Source organism: Mesoplodon densirostris, chromosome 4 (genome assembly GCF_025265405.1).
Source record: "Mesoplodon densirostris isolate mMesDen1 chromosome 4, mMesDen1 primary haplotype, whole genome shotgun sequence".
NCBI lineage: Eukaryota > Metazoa > Chordata > Mammalia > Artiodactyla > Ziphiidae > Mesoplodon > Mesoplodon densirostris.
Window position 1 is genome coordinate 2786285 of NC_082664.1, and position 24425 is coordinate 2810709.

The 24425-nt window shown below is 47.7% G+C and overlaps 1 protein-coding gene across 3 annotated transcripts in view; it reads left to right on the forward strand.

Annotated features, from left to right (window-relative positions):
- The window catches only part of PPP1R13B (protein phosphatase 1 regulatory subunit 13B), a 93010-nt gene that overhangs the window by 64557 nt on the left and 4028 nt on the right, over positions 1–24425 (forward strand). For 2 of the 3 annotated variants that reach the window (XM_060095554.1, XM_060095555.1), the window contains exons 5-12: positions 8702–8803; positions 10983–11157; positions 12173–12369; positions 14739–14879; positions 17642–17822; positions 21341–21510; positions 21872–22373; positions 23466–24259. In XM_060095554.1, coding sequence (XP_059951537.1) covers positions 8702–8803; positions 10983–11157; positions 12173–12369; positions 14739–14879; positions 17642–17822; positions 21341–21510; positions 21872–22373; positions 23466–24259 — 2262 coding nt within the window. The remainder of the gene's footprint in view (positions 1–8701; positions 8804–10982; positions 11158–12172; positions 12370–14738; positions 14880–17641; positions 17823–21340; positions 21511–21871; positions 22374–23465; positions 24260–24425) is intronic. The other variant, XM_060095556.1, reaches the window with a different exon arrangement.

The following is a 24425-nucleotide window of genomic DNA, read 5'->3' on the forward strand; positions in this document are numbered from 1 at the left end:
GTGGGAAAGGGTTACTTGTGGAATGGGGCGGCAGGCACAGCTGTGAGAGAGATTAGGAGCTGAGCCTCAGCTTCCAGTGAGCAAGGTGGGCTCAGGGTAGAGACAGCGCGAGAGCCATGGATGAAAGTCCGGAGTTTAAGGAGGAAGCCCGAGTTGGAAGGAAAGGAAGGGGTTTGGTTTCAGACATGTGGAAGTTGAAGTGCTGGCAGGGCATACAAACAGAAATGTGAGTTTGGCCGTGGGAACTCTGGATCTAGAGAGCTCCTTTGGAGAGAGGCCAGGGGTGGATGACTAGGCTCACCAGTGGGTTAGCTGTGTTCTCCATATAGACTAAATACAAGAAGAAACTTGAAAGTTTGGGGAACTTACTTTTTTCCCAAATAATAGTACAGTTATATTCTTGTCTGTTTTATAACCAAAGATGAAGTTGTTTGGTTGAGTGTTAAAATCAGCATATCAGGATTAAAGCTGACATCTAAAGTGGCCCATTAGCTGATAGGTGTTTAACTACTGACAGAATCCACTAGTCTTTGCTGTTAATTGATTACCAAGCAGTGTACGTTAGGCATTGAGGGGAAAAGCAGCATTTATATTTAAAACCTCTGTTGATTGCCCTGTTATCTCACTCTCTTAAACATATGCTCATAAACGTTCTCTTCTTTGGATTGTGACAGTGCTGTTGGGAACAACCAAACTCTTCTAAGTAGTACATCATAGAATGATAGAAGTCTATAGAGTCTTCACGAGATTTCACAGTCAGTGGATGTGGTGGTTTTTAGATATGTCTGCAAATTCTTTAACATGCCTCCCTTCAAAGGTGGAGCCTAATTCCCCTCCTCTCCAAGACTTAGTGACTTGCTCCTAACAAACAGAACGTGGGGAAGGTGAGGCTGTGTGACTTTGAGGCTAGTTCATAAGGAGGTAGCTGCTCCAGCTCTCTCTCGGATTGCTTGCTCCGGGGAAAACCAGCCACTGTGTCACGAGGACACTGGAGCAGGCAGCTCTGAGAAGGGGCCCACTTGGAGGAGAACTGAGGCCCCCCACCAGCAGCCAGCAGCAGCTTGGTAGCCATGCGTGTGAGCCATCTTGGAACCAGATCCTGCGGCCTTAAAACAGCCACAGCCCTGCCTGACATTTGACTCCATCTCAGGAGGAATCTCTAGCCAAAACCGACCAGTCATGCTGCTCGGAAATCCCTCACCCACAGAAGCTGTGAGCCATGATGAATGTGTACTGTTTTAAGCTCATACCAAGGTTAGGTGTGATCCGTTACTCAGCAGTAGAGAGCGGACACACAGCCTGTGAAATAAAGAAGGGGACTGTTGATTCCCAAACTGTTTTCACAGATATAAAATATATGAGTTGAATGCTGAAGTCATGATGATAGAAGTAATAACACATGAATACAGTTGGGACATGAAATGTCATGCAATGACAGTGTGTCGTATTTGCAAAAGGAGGAGGAGAAGGCTTCACAGTAGGCGTGGTTGGTGGAGAGGGATGCAAGAGAATTTTTCTTTGGAATGATTTTGAAATGTAAATTCTTCCTTTTATATAATTTTCTTCACCAATTTTTCAACTTTTGGGGATAATGCACTCAAACTGAACTTAAAGTTATAGGACAGGAAAGCATCTTTAGGGTAACAAAAGCTAAACAAGAGAGCACTTGAAAACAGATGGGGAGGCCCTGTGCACAGCAGAGCAGAGGGTTGAAGAAGACGCCCCTCGGCCTCTTCACCAGGCGCGTGTGCTCGGAGCGCACGTGGGGACTCACCAGCCGTGACACTCGCTCTAGGGTTGGGCCACGTCCTATTCTCTGATGTGGAGCAGTTGGGGTGAGTAAATTGGTGACTGTTGATTTGCTTGAAACTAATGTCATAATATCACTTCTTATAGAGCACTTACTTCATGTGTTTTTGGATGTCATTATACCAAAAAAAGTTGTCTGGAAAAGGGTGTCATTTGTTTAGGAACTGTGAGAGTGAAGAGTCATTAACTGAACACATGCTGTGCGAGGTGATGAATCTTCTGTTTTCATAGACAGAGTGCAGCCTTCAGTGGTTTGGGCACGCATTGGAAAAGCACATTCGGTGCATGTTGGCAGAACGTTTTCAATAGTGCCTCAGATGGGACATAAAGCCAAGTCTTCTTACTAATATTTGGGAAGACTAAAAATCTACAAAACATATCATTAGAGGCTTAGGATGGAAGATGAGTGTATTGCATAATTGTCTACAATGGTTTGTTTGAGAGACTTTATTATATATTTTTAATAACTGAATTATTGTAACACCAGTTTCAAAATATATATCAAACACATTACCCGAGGAGACAAAAATACATTGGACTAAAGCCACGTTATCAACTGACTTGGGATCTAAAACTTTTAACCACAACTATCAAGTGAGTTGTAGTTGTTTAATATCTAAAAAATCTAGTTCTGATAGCCTGTTTGTCAAACATACTTTATTTTGATAGCTTTCTGAGTCATGACTCATACACATAATTAGTACAAATGAGACATTAGCCTGGGAAGTAAGCCCCCCTTTATATCTAAATTTCAGCAAATCTAGCTAGCTTATTTGTTTGTTTGTTTATTTATTGGCTGCGTTGGGTCTTCGTTGCTCCGTGCAGGCTTCCTCTAGTTGTGGCGAGCGGGGGCTGCTCTTCGTTGTGGTGCGTGGGCTTCTCATTGCGGTGGCTTCTCTTGTTGCGGAGCACGGGCTCTAGGCGCGCGGGCTTCAGTAGTTGTGGCTCGCGGGCTCTCGAGCAGGCTCAGTAGTTGTGGTGCACAGGCTTAGTTGCTCCGTGGCATGTGGGATCTTCCCGGACCAGGGCACGTACCCATGTCCCCTGCATTGGCAGGTGGATTCTTAACCACTGAGCCACCAGGGAAGTCCCTCCTTTCGACTTTCGTGATTTCATTTCTTACAGGTAAACCTGAAGCCCCTGGAGGGACGAGCAGTCCAGGGAGCAGAGGCGCCGGGCTTCCCTCCCCGACCCCGTCCTCTCCCCCTCCCCCACCCAGCCCTCTCCCGGCCGCGTGCGGAGACCTGGGAGCCGCCGGGGGGCAGGGCGGCCGAGGGCAGGCGCAGGAACTCAGGCGCCAGGCCCCGCCCGTGGTTTGAACCAGAGGCTCTGCACCCACGCCTGGCCAATCAGCGGCTCTAGGCATGTGGGCTGCAGTAGTTGTGGCACATGGGCTCAGTAGTTGTGGCTCGCGGGCTCTACAGTGCAGGCTCAGTAGTTGGGGTGCACGGGCTTAGTTGCTCTACAGCACGTGGGATCTTCCCGGACCAGGGCTCAAACCCGTGTCCCCTGCATTGGCAGGTGGATGCTTAACCACTGCGCCACCAGGGAAGTCCCTAGCTAGCTTATTTATTGAAAATTTGATCATCGTGCGTTTGGGGTTGATAGCTTCATTAAGGGCATTTTTATGCTTCTTTTCATTATTTATCAAAATACCATTTATATGGAATTTTTTCTTCACCAGGAGGTTAGCATTTTATTTCAAAAGGGGATCATTAAAATTTAAACCCTGATAACACCAAATGTTGACGAGGATATGGAGAAGCTAGAACTCTCATATATTGCTGGTGGGAGTGTAAAACAGCGCTTCACTTTGGAGAGCAGTTCGGCAGTTTGTATCAGTTAAACCAGCCCTTAACCACACAGACCACCCCTCAACCCGTTCCCCTTCAGTTACCCAAGGGAAGCCAGGACGTCTGTCCACATAAATACTGGTACATGAATGTTCAAGATGGCTTTATTCCTCATAACTAAAAAGTAGAAATAACCCAAATGCTCATCAGCAGACGAACAGGATAACAAAAACTGTTATATCCATGTGACTGAATACTACTCGTCAGCAGAAAGGAACGAGTTCCAGATACAGGTAACAACGTGGATGAATCTCTGAAACGTGGTGGTGAATGAAAGAAGCCAAGCACAAGGAAGTGACCCCATCTGTGAGAACTTCTCCAGGATACAGGACTCAGTGATGATCGTGGCACAACCAGCACCAGCCCTACAGATGGCTGGTTTGGGGCGGGGGTAGTGGAGGTGACTAGGAAGCACAGCGGGGAGCTTTCTGGGATGATGGAAATGTTCTGTCTGAACTGGGCTGGTGGTTACACTGTGATGTGCAGTGGTCAGAACTCATTCAGCAGTAGACTTGAAATGGCATATTTATGGTCTGTAAATTATGCCTCAATTAAAGTAAACGTGAAAAACTTCACTGGGTATTTCTTAAAGTAGCCTGTTGTCACTTCATTTTGTTAACTTATTACCACTATGGATGTTTTTGAAATTTTGTATCTGAAATGGACTAGAATATATGCGTATCAATTTTTTTAAGTGGCTAATCTTAAATTTAGCAACATAAAAATTAGAAAATCATGTGTTTTTTTATTATAAGTGTTGTGAAATTATATATATGTGTGTGTGTATATATATTTAAACAGTAAATTTTTTTTTTTTTTTTTTTCTTTTTGCGGTATGTGGGCCTCTCACTGTTGTGGCCTCTCCCGTTGCGGAGCACAGGCTCCGGATGCGCAGGCCCAGCGGCCATGGCTCACGGGCCCAGCCGCTCCGCGGCATATGGGATCCTCCCAGACCGGGGCACGAACCCGTATCCCCTGCATCGGCAGGCGGACTCTTAACCACTTGCGCCACCAGGGAGGCCCTAAACAGTAAATTTTATTATCTTACATAGTTTCTAGGGGTCAGGAAATCAGGGCTTGGCTGCGTGGTTCAGGGTCTCTCATGACGTTGTAATCAAGATGTTGGCCAGGATCACAGTCATCCAGGGCTTGACTGGGCTGGAGGATCTGTTTCCAAGCTCGTGAAATAATATTTTTATGAGGAATTTCTGTAAAGTCAGGAACCATAATGTAAAGAGGGTTTAGCTTCTCATTTGGATTCATTGTTTTGGGGTAGGAGGTTTTAAGAGGCACTTTTTATTTTCAGACCCACAGTTCTCATGACAAGTGGACCCAGGGTAGGTGAGTGTGGTGCTGTGAAATGTTACGCTTTTCTGAGCTTCTCACAGGCTTTCCAGGATGGGTACCAGGCTGAACAGCACACTTTTACAGGAGTGCTTGGTGATGCTTCAAGTCCTTGCTGCTACGCTGGAAAAATGCTCTTTGTATTTCACATGAGACTCTTTTAAGTATGGAGAGCTGAGCTCAGGCTCTGTTCCTCATAGTTGAATTTGATGGGTAACTTAATTGCTTCCCGTGTGAGATTCTTATCCCATTCAGCAGAATCGAGGCTCATTGAAAACAGGGAGAAACTGCATTTTACTTTTCTATTACTCACAGTATCTGGGATCATATCTGGCATATCGAGGGTAAATGAATTACCATGGTATCAAACGTGTATAGTACTCAAAAAAACCCAAAAAGCCCCCGTTCTCCTGACCCCTTCACAGTCACCCTGTCGTGTAAATAGAGAATACCTGGTGCTGGTCCCCGCTCTGTCTCTGACTCCTGCTGGGGTCTTGAGCACATGGCTTAGTTTCTCCTTTTACGAAGCTCCTTTACTACTGCTGCTTATAGACTTTCCAGGCAGACAGGAGTTAGGGGACATCGTCAGAAGGGAGGTGATAGGGGCCTGAGGAAATGTGGGTTCACGAGGTGTAGGGGAAGATATGGGGGGGGAGATAGAATGGTGAGGAGCATGTCGACTCTGCGTAGAAGACAGAATGAAAAGGAGTCTGGACTTGAAGCTTGAGAAGATGCTGTCTCTGTAGGTGTGTGATCAGGGTGTGGTGGAAGGGTGAGGAAATACTGGTTAACTTATAAAGCCATTCAAGAAATGTTCATCACTGATCGCAGCCTGTGGCCATGCACTGGGCTGGGTGCTGTGGGTGTTGGATGCACTGGGACCTGTGGAGAGTCTCTCATTAGCCAGGGCACACCAGCATAAGTTTTCTGTCAGGTGAGAGTTTTGTATATATTGCAATACAAGTATTGTAAGTTAGAGGAATAATGTCTCTTAATTCATTGTTCACACAAGTAGATTTGTAGACGCTTGGAGAAAGAAGGGGATGATATGCCCAGATAAGTGAAGGCTGGGGGCAAGAGGCTTCTGGTTTTCTCTGAGCTTGTTGGGGGTAGGGGTGGGTGGGGAGTCCATTATACCTGGGCTTGGGTGGGCTCTGTTTGTTGTGGGAGATGGGTGACATCAGTGTCAGGCTGGAGAGAGAACCGCGTTCGTTGGGAACATAAATACCAGCCCTGGAATTCAGAGTCCAGGTAGAATGTTGGTGGGAGAGGGGACCCTGAGCCCTGGGGCCCCAGGCAGCAGTCCAACTGGGAGGATGGTGCAGCAGGTGGAAGGCTGGGGAGCTGTTTCCTTTCTCTGGGCCTGTATTTTAGAAACCTGTTGGGCTGTTACCGAGAGAACTTTTCCACTAGTTTTACTAGTCGTGGAAGTGACTTGTCCTCCCTGTGACCTGGAGTTGAACTCATCAGATAACTACCATAATGAGGGACCTCGATGTGCCCATGGGAACAGGATTTGATTTCTTCTTATTAGATGCAATGAGAAGAAATAAGCAAGGAATTAGGTCATTGGTTTGTCTGAATAAATTGAGTTCATATGGAGAACTCTGAATTGTTCCTCTGGGGTTTAGTTTACAAGGAGAGAATGCATTCTGATAGGCCTGTCATAAAAGGATAGAGTTTACATCAAAGGTTTTTGTTTCCTTAAAGAACTCTGAAAAGGGGCTTTCTTCTAACTTTTCACATTGAACAAATTAGGGAGTATGTATTAAAGTGTAAAATGTTGCATATCTGTTGACTTACAAATTTATGGTGGCTTGTGTTTTTATAACCCGTTTAAAATACAATTAAATTACACAGGTGTGTTCACTTTGAAATAATTCACTGAGCTGAACACTATGATTTATACAGTTTTCCGTTTGTGATATCTATGTCAGTAAACTTCTATTAAATTACAATATATATGAGTATATACATAAGATATAATACCTGAATTACTTATGACAATAGAGTATATCTTAGTCTTATAGTTTGAAATACACTATGACACAACACATACAGAGAGCTCTCTCTTGTCCACGGGTATGAATATCAGAATATCACACAATTAAATTTCTCCTCTGTCCTCTTTTCATTGTTATTCTAAGCCATTGGTGTGGAGGGGAGACCAAAGAGACAGGTTTTTGTTTTTTCTTCAAGTTGTAAAATTATGAAATTAATGTGAATTGAAAGATTTGTTGCATGAACTTCATTTTTCTCTAGTGAAAAATGTTTAAGGAGTAAAGTTCTGAAAGTTTTAAAAATACCTTTTGTTGTGGTGATTGGAAAATCTCAATAGGTAGAAATTAGAATCCTTTATTAGTATTAAAGCAGAAATTTGGGGCATTGTGACAGTCCTGCCAGGCATTTCTGGAGAATGAACCAATCTCTTTTCAAATGAAGTTTCTGTAACTTGGCAGTTTACAATACCTAGTTTTGAAAAGGGGCTTGCTCCACATTACTTTCTCGGGATGTTAGATAAATGTGGTCCAGTTAAGACCGGTGAACAGATCCTGATTCCATTTTCCAAGAGTCCAGAATGGGCTTGAACACCACACAATTTGGGGAGGACTGGAGCCGGAGGAACGGGGTGGGTATACCCCTGTGAAGAATTACAAGAGGGCGCAAGGGAGGTAGGAGGGACTCTGAGACTGCACTTGAGCCTAGAGGTAGAAAGTGGAGCTCTGAGGAGGGGCTGTGCACCTGCGTGGTTAGCACAGCCGGGGCTGGAGGAGGTGGGAGGAAGACAGACATGGCTAGAATTGCAGCTCTGTCCCTTTGTCAGCTCTGTGCCCTTGGCCACGTCCCTTCACCTTTCTCCTGGGATTCCTGCCCATTGTGGGGCTCATCTGCCTGACACAGCGGTTTGTTATGAAGATTGTGTGATACAGTGCATGTGTCACGTCTAGCGTAGTAGCGCATGCTTAGTAAAGACTGTGCTGTATGAGATGGTCAGCAGTAAGCCTCTGCATCCTGCTCTGTCCGTGCAAACTGCCTGACCTGTGGCACAGTTTGAACTCTCTGCTTCATTTTCTCATCTGTAGGACGGGGATATAATGATACCTACCTGAGAGTGGCATTTTGAGGCTTAAATGAGTTCATAAATGGAAAGTAATTAGTTCAGTGCAAGGTTCATGATGAACACAATAAAAATGCTTGATGTCATTATTTATCATTAACAGAGAATGGGGACATGCTTTCCAATTCCATTGGTTGCCACTCCTCCAGATGTTACCTTTTTATATTTATTTCACATAGATTAGATAATTCTCTGTCAATAATGGGTCAATCTTTGGTGTAGGCCATACCTATGGTGTTTTTAATGAGATATTTGTATATTAGAATCTTTTATGTATTTCAGCTTCTTGAGACCAGGTGGCAGTGAAATGACATTTGTCTTTAAGGTGTCACCTACACATTTATTTTTTACATTGTTTATCCTTAAACATTTGACATCCCCATTTACTCAAATAAATTTAATAGAAGCAGTCAACAATTAGGAGGAAAAGTTCTTATGAGAAAGTAAACTTATTTATCTTCTCTTAGCTTCTAGGGAACCTATTTAAAAATCTTGATGTGTGTGCATTTTGACACTAGAGAAAATGATTATGCAGATAAACATACATTCCAGTCTGAGTTTGTTTTGTTCCCTGCAGATTGGGAATCCACGTGTCGAACTTACCCTCTCAGAACTCCAAGATATGGCAGCTAGGCAACAACAGCAAATTGAAAACCAGCAGCAAATGTTGGTTGCCAAGGTAAGTTATTAAAGCAGCGATGGGGAAATGTTCAACAAGTGTGTTCTTAGGCATTACTTTAGATGACCTGGCTAACCCCTGCAAGTAGGGCCATGCCGCCACAGTGTTAAACACAGTGTCTTTCTTAGTTATCTCTTCTGTAATCATAAATGCATACTGTAGCTTCTTGAAGTTGGGAAAGTATCAGAACAAGAGCATCTGACCCTTGACTTGCACACACAGCCCCCCAGGACAGGAAACAGTTGGCCTTACCCAGTTGTAGATAAAATTTAGAAAGAAAGGATGCTTTCCATTGTCCCCTCCTTTTTCCTCTGGATGTGTTCTCAGCTGATGTAGTTGGCATTAGTGTTCTGGAGGAAGCCAATAACCTGTGATAAGACACTGGCCATGGGCCCCCAAGACAGTGGCTTCCCTTTATCCCACCGCACGAGGAATTTGTTTGGTTTATTTTGGTGCACGGCATTGTCAGCACTCATTATTTACACTGAGTACTAGATTTGTTGTTGAAACTCTGTCATAGGATTTGAAACTGTTGCCGACCTGCAGTGAGGCCAAATAGACCAAAAGAGAAATGTTGGAGTTTGGAAAAGAGAAAGGTTTATTGCAGGGCCAAGTGAGGAAAACGGGTGGCTCATGCTCAAAAAATTCGAATTCCCCGGTGGTTCTCAGGGAAGCATTTTTATAGGCAAAATTTAGGGGAGGGCTGCAGGGTGTGTGGCTTTCTTCTGATTGGTTGGTGGTGAGGGAACAGGCTGGTGTTCCAGAGTCTGTGCTCAGTGTGGAGTTACCATCCTCCACCTGGGTGGGGGCCTTAGTTCCTGCAGAAGAGCTCAAGGGTATATCTTCTGTGTGTCCCTGGAGGAGGAGCCAGGACCCTGTTGTCTCCTGACTGCTCCTCCTTTGTTCCTGCATTCTCTTACTTCCTGGTTAGTAACTGAATCTGCCTTTTGGAGCTCAGGGAAGGCGTAGGAGTCTGAAGCCTTTTCCCTACAAACCAGAAATGGGGGCGCAGAAAGGGTTTTGTACCTGGGATGGCCCCACAGGATCCTGCTTGCTTTCAAAACTTTTCTAAATAATGGTTTAGTCTTGGACTAAAAAATCAGACCTATCACCCATGCCTGCTGAAAATGATTTCATGTTCTAATGATTGTAAATGTTCTGAAACTGCTGTACAGAGAACATGTTAACGCCACTGCCTAGGTTTTTCATGCTTGCTCTATAGAGAGATTTTCTTAAGAACCAAATGTCCAGTTCAATTTTTTTTCATTTATTGAATGACCATGTGATTCTATCCACTTTTATGTAAATAATAGTTTAAGTTGGACTTGTTTTTAAAAGTTGTCTTACAAAGTTTATTGGATTTACAAGAATAAAGAACAAAAGTAATTGGAAAGTATTTTCATCCCATTTCTAAGATGAAGTGTATGTGGTATTATGTCATTACAAAATTTTCTAATTCTACTTTTTATTTTCTTTCCAAATATTGATCCAAGAGTATTGCTATTTTAAAAAATCTTAGATTCTTTCAGCAGTGTAATTCACAAGTTAATGCTGATCTTTCCATATTGAAGCACATATTCCCTTCCCTTAGTGTGCAGTGTGTAACGCCTACACAGTCACACTTAAGCCTCTTCTTAAGTATGTTTTATGCATACAGGTGGGACCATGAATAATGTTGACTGTTACCCTTAAGGTACGCTTTCACATGAGTAGGGAAAAAAACTATTGAAGAGTATCGCATAATATTTTTACTGTAGGAGTGTCCTGTTCTTGTCTGACTATAAAATGTTTGATTACTTTTGAAGGAACTAATCCTAAAGAAAACAAACCCTTCCTCAAAGGTTCCTGTCACTTAGCAGATTAGAGGTTCATCTTCTTCCTGCTCACCTTATCTCTTTTCAGTATAAAATCCTCTGCTAGTCAGTGCTCATTTCCTTTAGGAGGTTAATATAAGGGACCCTTGAAAGCCGCTTTGTAGCAGCAGGAAACCTGGTACTGGCAGCAGGAAGCTTAGGCTGCTGGGGCTTCCACACACAGGATGGAGGTGAAAGCGTGGCTAGCATTTCTGTAACATTCATTAAGATAGGAGATACTGAGGGATCCACTTAAACTTTTTTTAGTGTACAAAAGTTACTGTACGTTTCAATTTTCAAAGTTAGCTATTTTCCTCTCTCAATAGGAACAGCGTTTACATTTTCTAAAGCAACAGGAGCGCCGTCAGCAGCAGTCTATTTCTGAAAATGAAAAGCTTCAGAAATTGAAAGAAAGAGTTGAAGCCCAGGAAAATAAACTGAAGAAGATCCGTGCCATGAGAGGACAAGTAGACTACAGCAAAATCATGAATGGCAATCTGTGTACGTGCCGCGGCCCACTAGCGCCCACACTCAGCAGGTGTAGGTGACGTGAGACAGAGGCCAGCTTCCAGATGCTCTCAGTCACAAGCTGATGTCAGATCTTGCTGTAGAAAAGCACTAAAGCTTTGCTCTGTCATCTGCATCTAACTGGATGGATTGGTTAGATTAAAGATTTTAGAAAATCTTTTGCAGCTTTAGCAATGTAGTAGAGAGATCCTTTTGTTACCTGGGTTGCAGCCGCCTTTTGGACTGGGGCTAGGGTACTCTTAAGACTCAACTCATCATGAGGGTCTGTTTTTTGGTGGGTTTTTTTTGCGGTACGCGGGCCTCTCACTGTTGTGGCCTCTCATGTTGCGGAGCACAGGCCCCGGATGCACAGGCTCAGTGGCCATGGCTCACAGGCCCAGCTGCTCCACGGCATGCGGGATCCTCCCAGACCGGGGCACGAACCCGCATCCCCTGCATCAGCAGGCGGACTCCCAACCACTGCGCCACCAGGGAAGCCCTGAGGGTCTGTTTTAATTGAACAGCATAAATTTTATCTATGTATTAAGATAAAGCATACAAATGCTCACTTTTTATTTCTGTGTCCGTGGATTGTTACTTCATCAATCAATTCTGTTAGTACCTACTTTATGTTACAGAATAAGCAAGATAGATTTGGATGGTCCTGCCCTCACAGAGCCTTTGGTCTCTTTGGTGCCTTGAGATTCCTAAGTGGCTTGACCAAGATAGCTTTTGGACAGATTGCCCTAATTTAAAAATATTCAATAATTAGTGCAAATTAATTGTTTGTCATATGAATGGTCACATTATGTGTTCCAAAGGCTTGTTGAAGTGTGTTTTGGATTATGGATATTACAACTTTCTCTCCAAGGTCTGGCACTAGATGATGCTAAAGTTGAGTTAAATGGATAGAAATGAAGAAATCACAAAATAAAAATAGCAAAATACTATGAAAAAAAGAATATCAACTAAATTATGTTTTTTTTCCTTTATTGGTGGGAAATTATAGCTGCTGAAATAGAAAGGTTCAGTGCCATGTTCCAAGAAAAGAAGCAAGAAGTACAGACTGCGATTTTAAGAGTGGATCAGCTCAGTCAGCAATTGGAAGATTTAAAGAAGGGAAAACTGAATGGGTTCCAGTCTTACAATGGCAAGCTGACAGGACCAGCAGCAGTGGAGCTGAAAAGACTGTACCAAGAGCTACAGGTAACTCACCTGGGTCTGAGGAATGATTCTATTAAAACTTCCTTATCTTTTGGGTTTTCTTTCAGTGTGGAAACCTCAGGAACTGGAAACAAATGAATGGATTCTAATTTAATAGTGGGCACAAAATGTATTCAGTACAAAAGAATTTTTTAAACAGCTTTGAGACATAATTCACATAGCATACGATTCACCTATTTAAAGCATACTATTAAGTGGTTTTCAGTACCTTCACAGAGTTCTGTATACGCCACCACAATTGATTTTAGAATATCTTCATCACCCCCAAAAAAACCCGACACCTTTTAGCCATCACCCCACAACCCCCTATCCCTCTAGCCCTAAGCAACCATGACTCTACTTTCCATCGCTATGGATTTGCCTATTCCGGAAATTTCATATGAATGGAATCATGCAGTTTTAGTTCTTTGTGACTTGCTTCTTTCACTTAGCATGTTTTTGGTACAGAAATTTCAGTATGAATTTAATTGGCAATATGATGAACTGGTAAAGAATTAAGCTTTAGATAATACTTAAGGCCTCTGTGTAAACTGTGTGTTGACAAGACAGATGCCTATTTGTTAAATCCTTGTCTTAGTCAGCTTGGGCTGCCTTAAAGCAACAGACATTTATATCTCACAGTTCTGGAGGCTGGAAGTCCAAGATCAGTTCATGGTGAGGGTCCACTTCCTGGCTGCCTTCTTGCTGTGTCCGCACATGCTCTGATCTCTCTTTCTCCTCTTATAAGGACACTAACCCCATCATGAAGGCCCCACCCTCACGACCTCATCTAAGCCTAATTACCTCCCAAGGGCCCCATCTCCAAATACTATCACATTGGGGATTAGGGCTTCCACATATGAATTTTGGGAGGACACAATCATAACAACCCTCAAGATTCCCAGTTCTCAGAAACTGTCATTCAGCAGGTGATTTTTTTTTAATATTTGTTTATTTATTTAGGCTGAGCCAGGTCTTAGTTGTGGCACGCAGGATCTTTAGTTGTGGCATGCAGACTCTTGGTTATGGCATGCGGGATCTAGTTCCCTGACCAGGGGTTGAACCTGGGCCCCCTGCACTGGGAGTGTGGAGTTGTACCCACTAGACCACCAGGGAAGTCTCCAGCAGGTGATTTTTCAAGCCAGATACAAGTTTTGCAGTTATAGTAGCACTTGCTAGAAAAAGTATTATATCATTTTATGAAATGCAAATGCAAATTTTTAATTACAGAGAGTAAACTCACTTGCTACCATTAAGTTCTGTAATGTAAATGCGTAGAAACAAAGTGTTACAAGAATTTATTACTTTTTATATTTTTAAGCAATTGTTTAAAGCGCAGGGTGGGCTTCCCTGGTGGCGCAGTGGTTGAGAGTCTGCCTGCCGATGCAGGGGACATGGGTTCGTGCCCCAGTCTGGGAAGATCCCACATGCCGCAGAGTGCCTAGGCCCGTGAGCCATGGCTGCTGGGTCTGCACATCCGGAGCCTGTGCTCCGCAATGGGAGAGGCCACAGCAGTGAGAGGCCCACGTAATGCAAAAAAAAAAAAAAAAAAGCGCAGGTTTTTTTTTTTTTAACATCTTTATTGGAGTCTAATTGCTTTACATTGTTGTGTTTCTGCTATATAACAAAGTGAATTAGCTATACGTATACATATATACCCATATCCCCTCCGTCATGCAAGTGCAGGATTTTTTAAGGATTTTTTTTTTTGGTAAAGGGTGATGACTGTAGTATATTTATTTATATATATTTCCAATTTTTTGACTGCAATCTAGGTTATAAAGTACATGTTATCTCCTGTCTATACACATATGCCAGTATGTATGTGCTAGTACATGTGTGCATCTGCAAGAGTTTAGCAAGACAAGACTTAACCTTCTATGTGCAGTGCACTCTGATGTTTTTTTCTATTCTCTGTTTCATTTTTTTAAAGTGCTTGTTCTAACCCATTAAAATGATACGAGAACATTCTGTTTGGTGATTTGGCCATCCTTGGGTTTCCTGCTGCCACATTCTGTGGACTGTGGGGGGCAGAACAGATGCCCCTCCTTAGGTCACTGAACCCCACCCGCCCCCGTCCCCTAGGACCACAGGCATGGTGTCCCACAGTCATTACTGGTACTTGTCATTCCGTACGCTTTGAAGAAGACACATTTGCAGATATTTGCGCTTTTTTTGTTCCATAAGAAATATGTTCCGGCTTCATCTGTGCTGTACCTGTAAAATATTTTGCATACAGCGGACAATGCCTGTATGTAAATACACCTAAGAACTAAATGTTGCTTTTTTCTTCTTTTTTTAATCCCCCTAACAATGAGAACGTGACTATTTAGTTAATACAAATCATAAATGTTGTGTTTTCTATTTTGCAGATTCGTAATCAGCTCAACCAGGAACAGAATTCAAAGCTCCAGCAGCAGAAGGAGCTCTTGAATAAGCGCAACATGGAGGTGGCCGTGATGGACAAGCGGATCAGTGAACTGCGTGAACGTCTTTATGGGAAGAAAATTCAGGCATGTGAAAAAGAAAATATTTCTGTGAGATAAACTACTGAACATGGTTCATCCTCAAAGTGCACATCTTCATGTAATGCCATTCTGCTCCCGCCATGTGCCATAGCTGATAAACATAAATCGGCCATACACCATAAGAAGTGACAGTAGAAGAAAGTTCACATTCCCAAAGACACAGTTGTTTCCTGGTGTGCAGATCAAAACCCCTCGGTCCGCAGCTCCTCACCGACCACTCTCCCCAGGCAGCTCTGTCTCCCTTCCACTGGGGAAAGCTTTGGCACTGGAGTTGCAGCACCCATTTTAGGCTGCGCCATGTGCATAAATTCCTTGACCTTGTGTAGCCTCGTGTCCTTGCTATGAACTGAGAATTGCTATAAGGATTCTGAGAAATAACCCATGTGGAAAGACTTTGTAAACTCTTGAGAAAAGTGCTGTATAAGGGGTTAGTGCTTTTTTAAAATCTTTATGTGGTATTTTGAATTTCAAAGGTAGTAAATACTCATTGGAAGAAAGTTAAAACAGTGCAGAAATACTTAAAGGAAAATGTGGAAGTCCCTTCCATCCTTCTCATTCTCCAGGGATGATAGTTATTAATGGTTCCAGTCTTTTGCTTAATATAGACGGAAAGGTATTCAATTTTTAATTGAAAATGGAATTGTAGGAATGATATCATTCACACTGTTCTGTACCTAGTCTTTTTTTTTTTTTTTTAACTGCAATATGGGTATCTTTCCAGGTCATTACTACCTCATTCCCTTTGTAACTTCTGTGTAATATTCCACGTCCCGGGGCCTGTGGTCACGTTACCCAGCCCTGTTGTGAGCAGGTGTCCCTGAGTCTTGCCGTTGCTGTCAGTGCTTCATGAGCGTGTGCATCGCTGGGAGCTCGTGGGAGGATAAGGGACTGCTGTGCGTGGTGTCTCTGGCTGGATGTAGCACTTGACCTTTTGTTCCACCAGTGGTGCTCAGTGTTTGAGGGGAGCAGTGCCTGAGTGGAGAGCTGATTGGCACTTTGCCCTCAGGAGTGGAAATGGAGCAGGCAGCCAGGTAGCTGGGACAGTGCTCCCAGAGTTCCTCTCTCCACACTCCAAAACCGGTGCTTTCACGGTTGACAGGTGTCCTCTTGTCAGCTCCTGCTGCTCTGAAGGTGGCTCTCAGGAGGTGAGGTGCAGGCTTCAGTAGCTTCGCCTGGTGGGATGGGTTAGGAGGACGCAGGAGGCAGAAGGGTCCTGCCACTTCTGTGGGCATTGTGGTCAGTGGTCTCAGGTGAAAAGTCTCTTATTTACAAATCCACGTTTTTTTTTTTAACCAGAGTGCTTAAAGGTCAATGGTTAATCTGTATGATGCCATAATTTCAGATAATGATTTTCTTGTTCTCTCAATTAACAACACACAGACCATGGGAGAGGATGTGTGCCCGTGCTCCATGCTTGCTTACATTACAGTCTTAGTAGTGGTGGGTCAGGGGTCTCTGGAGAACAGAATCAGTTCTGTGTGTACGTGTGTGTAGAGACTGATCAGTTTACTGACTGTAAGGAACTGCCTCATGCGGTTGTGGAGGCAGGCACACCCCAAATCTGCAGGGCTGGCGAGTTGTCTGAAACCCAGGGAGTTGTGGATGTTGCAGCCTGAGTCTGAAGGCAGTCTAGAGGTGGAATTCCCTCTTCCTCTGAGGACCTCAGTCTTTCTCTGTAAGCCCTTCAACTGATTGGATGCAGCCCACCCACATTATGCAGGGCAATCTGCTTTACTCAAAGTCTGTTGATTTAAATGTTAAAAATACCGTTACAGCAACATCTAGACATGTTTGACCAAATATCTGGGTATCACAGCCTAGCCAAGTTGATAGGTAAAATAAACCATCACAGATGGCTACATAAATATTACTTCTTATTCCATCTGATACTTCAAGGGATCTCCCTGAAGAAGTTGGTGCTTCTGCAGAGATGTGTCTCCAACCCAAAGGTTTTAGGCACCTTTGAACAATTGTCAAAATCACGGGCGCTTTCTCCAAAATGACACATGCTCATGCATGCAGAATTTTGCAAACAGTCGTAGGATGGGTATGGCTCTCTCAGAGCCTGTCCGGGGAACTCTAAGGGTCAGTATTTGTCTAGTCAGATCCCTGTTTTGCTTTTGTTGTTGGGCAGTGTCACATGACCAGTGTCATTGGCTGTGGCCTGGTGTCCTTGCTGAGAACAGCAGAGCTGCCTTCAGGGAACTGGTCAGAGTCTCACCTGGTTCCAGACCCTATTACTTTGTCCTGCGGCTCATTCAGTCCTTAAAACAGCGCTTATCCCGAATTTTTGGACACGGGCACAGAGGCTCAAAGATGTTGCATCACTTGCCTAAGGCAGCCCAAGGCAGCCCAGCGAGTAAGTGGCGGAGCAGGATTTGAAGCCAGGCTCAGAGCCCAGGCTTGACAATGCCTCTGTGCCCACCCAGGGGAGGGAGTGCATCCCCAGGTGAGAGGGTTATGTACACAGAGGGGTCCTGAGGGGTTGCTCTGTTACACACTCGGCTCCTGGTTTTATAACTCACAAACAGGTAGGTGTTATCGCAGAGCATCACTCATATGGGGCTGTGGGTTCAGGCCCTTTTTTGAAGTCTTGCGCTTTCTAGATACTGATCTTCCAGGGTGAGGGAGCTTCCTGCGTATGAACTGTTGAGTGACTGGCTCAAACCTGAGCAGTCGGTCATACTAGGCTTACAGTTTCTTTTAACTGAGGAGAATCTTGACTCTCGTTTCTTCCCATTTTATAGCTGAGCCGTGTGAATGGCACGTCGTCGCCACAGTCACCCCTGAGCACGCCTGGCAGGGTCGCTGCGGTGGGGCCTTACATCCAGGTTCCCAGCGCCGGCAGCTGTCCTGCCCCCGGAGACCCCATAAAGCCCCAGTCTCTCACTGTCGCCTCAAGTGCTGCCCACGGAAGATCCAAATCTGGTGAGTGGCCTGGGTCCTCTTTCGGGGGGAAAGTGAGCAGGAAGGGGGACTGGGGGGGCACAGTGGCTCAGAGAAGACCCCCACGTTGCACCCAGCCTCTGTGATGTGTCCTCCAAGGCACTTTGTCCTCTAGGGCAGCATTTGGGGATCTGTGTGCCACCACAGTAACGATGATCCTAAAACAAGAACAGGTTCTCTTTTTTGGACTCAGTGTCCTTACTGTGTGTGGCTTCTCAAAATACAAATTAGTTAAGACCTGAGCCTCTCCTGCCACAGGTTTTGTTTGCCTGTGAGGGTGCTCGGAGGCGTCAGGGGACACCTCACTGCAGCCTGGGCTGCTGCTCGTCCTCACGCTGCGGCCCAGGCAGAGGGCTGCCTCCCCATCAGCAGAGCCTGTAGCTGCTCTGCCTTCCCTACCCAGCATGGTCTCTGTCCACCAGAAAGTCCACAAGCCACCCCTTTGGCTCTTGGCCACCCTGAATCGTGCAGTGTGACCGGACTCGGGCCCCCAGCACCGAGCTGGTGCGTAGCCGTCCCGAGGACATGGAGCCCCTGCGGCGCCCCCGGCTTCCTAGCCGAGTGCAGGCCCAGGTCTCCACGGAGACTCCGCACTGTGTCCTCAGAGGAAAACGGCTGTGCTTTAAACTGATGCATGAGATGCCAGGGCTCCTTGGCAGTGAGACTTTGTTTATGACAGGGCTGCCACGCTGGCCCATCACACACGGAGTCACAGAGCACAGGTGACATTCCTGACAGCTGTAGTGCTGACTGGGTCAGGGCTGCGTTTTGAGGACTCTTCTCGGTTTGGGGGTAGATTGTGCTGGTCTTCCGTTTGTTCGCTTCGAGTTCTCTCGCCTGGCACCTGGCCTGCGCAGCAACACCGCTGCTGCCCCCGCTGGAGGACCCAGGGCTTGCTCTGACCCAGCTGGGAGGAGGTGTCCCCAGTCCTCGTGGGCCACGTGCCCGGCTCAGATCTCTTCGTGGCTGTGTCTCAGAAGCCACGTGGAGCGCGTGGTCGGCATGAAACTCCAATTGCAGCTTTCTTTGATAAGCTGTTATTTATAGTTTGAACCACCCGACAGTGGGAGTATATATTCAGCTATTGCCGATGGCAGATAATTAGCACAGCCAGCTCCTTCTCTGCTTAAATATCTCAAACCTGCCCCAAGCTGAGAATGGCTCGAGTTTCCCCTCTTCTCTGTGGGTGTGTGCTAGGCCGCCTCACAGAGGCTGCCGGGAGAAGACCCCTCGCAGGGCCGGGAGACCGTGTCCTCCGGAGGTTTGGCAGTAGCCTTGCTCCTTCTCTGTGCAGTGGGGTGAGTGGGCGCAGGAGACCTGTGTCACCCCCACGTTGGGGGGCAGTATCTCGGCCCAGATGTAGAGCCGGGGTGAGAAAATCTCCCAGGGGAGACTGACTATGCTGTTGGCTGTCCTTCTGGTTCCCGTGTCACACAGATGGCCATGGTAAACCCAGAGTGACCAGCTCGTGGGCAGTGTCAGACCTCGACGTCGGGCCTGACTGTGGCTCGTCACAGCGCCCCACAAGCCCGTTTGCGAACCGTATGTTGGCCGGGAGGTCTGGTGGGAAGCTCTGGTGACAGTGCCAAATCAGCCGTGGCTGTTCTTCCAAACTGACAAAGGCTGCTCCTTGCGTCCAGACTTGAGACAGAAGCCACGTATACGTACTTGGTCCCCGCCTTCAACCGGTGTGAGATTTGGGCTGGGTCGAAACACCAGATCATCCTCAGGAAGGGTTTGACAGGTGCTGGCCCAGCAAGGGTTTTTTGGTTTTGTTTTAACAAAATTAAGATGATTTTCTGAGTTCATTATGAGGCTTTTAGTTTTATCTTCAGTACAGGCATCTCCCATCATACTTACAGATGATTGTCCCTTTATAATAAGAATAAATGGTCTTCCTTCTGTACCTCCTGCCTCATCCTGAAGAAAGAAAATTCCTAGTCCCTGTCCGGTCCCTTTGTGCCTGATTTCTGCGAACTCTCCCATGGCTGTGGGATTTGAGGAGCAGCTGGTGGCCACATTTTCTGTGATCCTGAAAGAGGTCGGGGGCTCTAGCCCCCGCGGCCAGCCCCATCCTCCCTCCTGAGTCAGCAGCAGGCTCTGTCCATTTTCCCCTCAGCCCGGAGTTTGCATCTCGGTGCATCCTTGGTGAGCCTGTGCATCTCTGGCTCACACACACCCCGGTCTGATACAACCAGGGGTGTGTGAAAGCACTCACACTTCTGGCCCGGAAGAGGCTAATGGGCCACACAGAGCAAAGCGATGGTTTGGACTAAGGCCTGGGAGTGCCTCACCAGGGCCCTAGCAGCGGCCTGGAGCCTGCAGTGGTTTCCAGCCATGGAGGAACTGAGCCGGAGTAGCAGTGGACACAACGGGCTGGCCGTGCTGCTGCCAGAGATAGATTTGGCTTAGGAGCTGTGGCTGCCCGGGCGCTCAGAGGCCCTCTCGTCCTCACTGCGCTGACGCTGCCTTGTATGGCTATGTGCAGGGCGGATTTGAGAGCTTGCTCTTCCTGTTTTGTGAGTCGCAGGTTTGGGCTCAAGCACAATTGCTGTAAGGGAGGGTGATTTCCCTGCTGCTCTGGTGTTGCCCCACCTGCCCGTGCTGGCAGATGGGAGGCGGGGGCGAGGATGTGCCGCTCTTACAGGAGGGCCCAGAACAGTGCCCTTGGCTGCTTTCCCTCCCGTACGGCTGATGGCTGGGAGGGTTCCCACTCCAGTCCAGCCCTGTACCGCTGCGGAGAGAAGCAGGGGCCTGAGGGGGGCTGAGATCTAACTCTGTGGGCTCACTGTGAGTGGGCCTGTGTTACCAGGGGATGCTTCTGCACCCTTTCTCAGTTTGGAAGATGCTGTGTTAAAAAACATACCTTTTCACTGGCTGTCCTGAAAATGCTGGGTTGACTGGCTTTCTAATCACTGCAACAGAATGATAGCCTGCTACTCCAATCACTGGGAACTTGCACTGTCCTCCTGTGATCATGAATTATTTTAAGAGGGTGGAAATTTCTAACAGATTAAGGTCAAATTTTTCTTTTAATACTAGAAGCAGTACAGGTCAAACCTGTTATGAAGTCAAAAGATGTCTTTTTTTTTATTGCTGTCTGTATTTGTAAATAGTGTTTGAAAACCAAGTGCCGACGCTTATGTTATTCATTGGTGTCGATGTAATGGCTTTGACCTGTACTGCACTGGGGGCTAAGAATGTTTCTGCAATCCTCTGGCCCCTCGCCCGGGCTGGAGCAGCCCTGTGCTTGGTCATGGAGTCTCTGCACACGTGACCGCACGTGGGCACTGGTGAGGTGGTGCCAGCAGAGGCCGCCGACCTTGGTCGTCCTGCCACACAGCAGCCAGTGTGGGGGTGGGGGGGCACCTCCTGGTCATGGAGCTCCATCAGAGCGTGATGTCCCAGAAGGTGATTTTTGCTTCTGGCAGGGGGTTATTCTTACGTTGGTTCAACTAATTTCAAGAAAAATTTTACTTAAATTCTGTGTTCTTTTCAAGCCAATGATGGAAACTGGCCAACATTAAAACAAAATTCTAGCTCTTTGGTGAAACCGACGCAGATCGCCAGTGTGGACTGGAAGGACCCAAACGTGGAGGGGCCTGTCAAGCAGGGGGCCGTCTCGAGCCAGCCTATGCCCTTGTCGGCCTTGGGAGCCCCGGAGAAGCTGGTAGGCCCTTTGTCTTTGTCACAAAACACAAACAAGCTCCTAACCGACTACACCCTTATTTAGCCTTCGTCTTTATCTAAGTGGTAGGAGGTGTCACGAGGCAAATTAATCCTGTTGGTGTCCAGATCATACCCAAGTCTGAAGGAGTTCATGGATCCTGAGCACGAGAGCCGGGTGCAGGTGTGAGGCCTTTGGTCAGGGTCGTTCACCCTGCTGTTCACCCCCACGGCGTGCCCCGTGCCTGGTCACAAGCCTGTTGGAAGCATTACAAGTCCTACTTTGTGCTCTTGTGACCGTGGATGGAAACGTGCTTGACTTTTCAAAGGATGACTTTGTCTTTCTTTTTAACACCTAAATTTAGGGCATCGAGATTGGTAAAGTGCCACCTCCCATCCCCGGTGTCGGCAAGCAGCTGCCCCCAAGCTATGGGACGTACCCAAGCCCTGCGCCCGTGGGCCCAGGCTCGACAAACTCCCTGGAGAGGAGGAAGGAGGGCAGCTTGCCCAGGCCCAGCGCAGGCCTGCCCAGTCGTCAGAAACCTGCACCGCTGCCCCCTGCGGGTGGCCCCCACCAGCCAGGGTCCTCCCAGCAGATTCAGCAGAGGATTTCTGTGCCACCAAGTCCCACGTACCCGCCGGCGGGGCTGCCTGCCTTTCCAGCTGGAGACGGCAAACCTGAACTCCCACTAACTGTGGCCATTAGGCCCTTCCTGGCTGATAAAGGGTCAAGGCCACAATCCCCCAGGAAAGGACCACAGACAGTGAATTCAAGTTCCATATACTCCATGTACCTCCAGCAAGCCACGCCACCTAAGAAGTACCAGCCAGCGGCGCACAGCACCTTAAATAAGTCGGTTAAAGCAGGTATGGTGGGGTTGCACTCTCCATCTCTCAGGGCAAGGAAATCATACTTGAGAAAATGCCAATCCATATCCTTACTTTTGGGCCACGTGCTATTTAGGATTAAACGTGATTCTTACATAAAGTGTGGCCTTGGGTATCTGTGTGAGATGGGGGTAAAAGATGACATGCATAGAGCAGTTCTGCAGGTGGACCACAGCTCTCTTGACTTCCTGTCTGAGCGCCCGCCTGCCCACATTTCTCAGGAAATCCAGGTCTCGGAAGGCTGGCATTTCGGAATTTCCTCTTTTCCTCTTGCTTCGTAGTAACTTGCACAGGACCTGTCTGGGGAGCTGGCGTAGTAGGAGCTCTGCCTGGATCTGATCCCCCTGGCCTCCTAGCGGTAGCTGAGCCAGGCCCCTAGGGGGTGATGCGAGGGGGGAGGGTTTTGCTGCTCTGGGATCCTTTCCAGAGCCCACAGGGGAGAAAAGCCCTGGTTTGGGTGCGGGAACATCAGCCCCGGGCCTCCTGGGGAGGCAGGTGTGAGCACAGAGCCCAGTTCCCCACATACGGAGGAGGCTGGCGGTGATTCCTCCCTGTGTGGCAGGATCCTGGGCATCTGGGCTGGGCTGGGGCCTCTTCAGACGTTCTTGGGTGTGGGCTGCAGGTTCCAGAATCTAGTTTGAGAATCCCTAGGCAGACCAGGCCACCCTGTGCCCAGGGATCTCCCAGGTGGATATACCAGCACCGGCCTGTGGCAGGCCCTGGCCCACGGGGGAAAGGCTTGCCAGGGCCACCAGATGAGCCTTCCTTTCTGAGGTGGCCTGCGTTTTACATCATTTGGCTTGGTCCCAGGTCACGTGGGTTCTCCTTGGCCAGGAAACAGTGAACACCTGTTTAGGGCAGGAAGGCAGGTTTGCACCCTTTTGTTCTTTTTCATTTGAGAAACACTCCACCTTCCAGAAGGAGTTGGTGGGGTTCTGTGAGCAGCAGGTTCCTTTGGGATTTAATATGGGGACTTAGCATCCTCAGTGGCAGATTACAGTCTCTATAGGAGCCCATCTCTGTGTCGTCAAAGGTGCTTGGTGAGCAGGCCCCAGACGCCACAGGCTGCAGAGGTCGGTGTCCTCTGTGTCTCCCCAGTGTATGGTAAACCTGTTCTGCCGTCCGGCTCCGCGTCCCCGTCGCCGCTACCGTTTCTTCATGGGTCGCTGGCCACAAGCGCCTCGCATCCCCTGCCGCCTTCAGAAAGTGCTGAGAAGGAGCCAGAGCAGGACAGCCCTGCCCCCCCCGGAGACGGGGCCGCCGTGGAGAGCCTGCCGCGGCCGCTCAGCCCCACCAAGCTCACGCCCATCGTGCACTCGCCATTGCGCTACCAGAGCGACGCTGACCTGGAGGCCCTGCGCAGGAAGCTGGCCAATGCGCCCCGGCCCCTGAAGAAGCGCAGCTCCATCACGGAGCCAGAGGGCCCTGGCGGGCCCAACATCCAGAAGCTGCTGTATCAGCGCTTCAACACCCTGGCTGGGGGCATGGAGGGCACCCCCTTCTACCAGCCCAGCCCCTCGCAGGACTTCCTGGGCTCCTTAGCTGACGTGGACAATGGAAACACCGCTGCCAACGGGAACCTGGGCGAGGCCGGCCCCACCCTGCCCACAGCCCCGCTACCGGCCGAGCCTGCCCCCACCTCAGACGCCAATGACAACCGGCTCCCTTCCCCCGAACCGGAGGGGCTCATCTGTCCCCCGAACACCCACCAAACAGCTGAGCCTGCCGAGGACGACAACAACAACGTGGCCACGGCCCCGTCCACTGAGCCGGTCCCCAGCCCTGGGGCCGAGGTCCCCTCCCCAGGGGAGGAGCACCTCCCCCCATCGCTTCCCCCCGCCGTGCCCCCGCCGGCGGCCTCTACGGTGGGTGCCACCCTAGACCAGGGCCACGGCTCCCTAGTCACCCAACCAGTGCCTGTGGAGGGCGTGCCTATGTCGGGGGTGCTGGGAGCAGTGGGGCTTGTCCAGGGCACGAGGGGCGGTGGCCTCTTACCAGGGGGCCAGCCTGGGGGCCCGAGGCGTCCCTGAG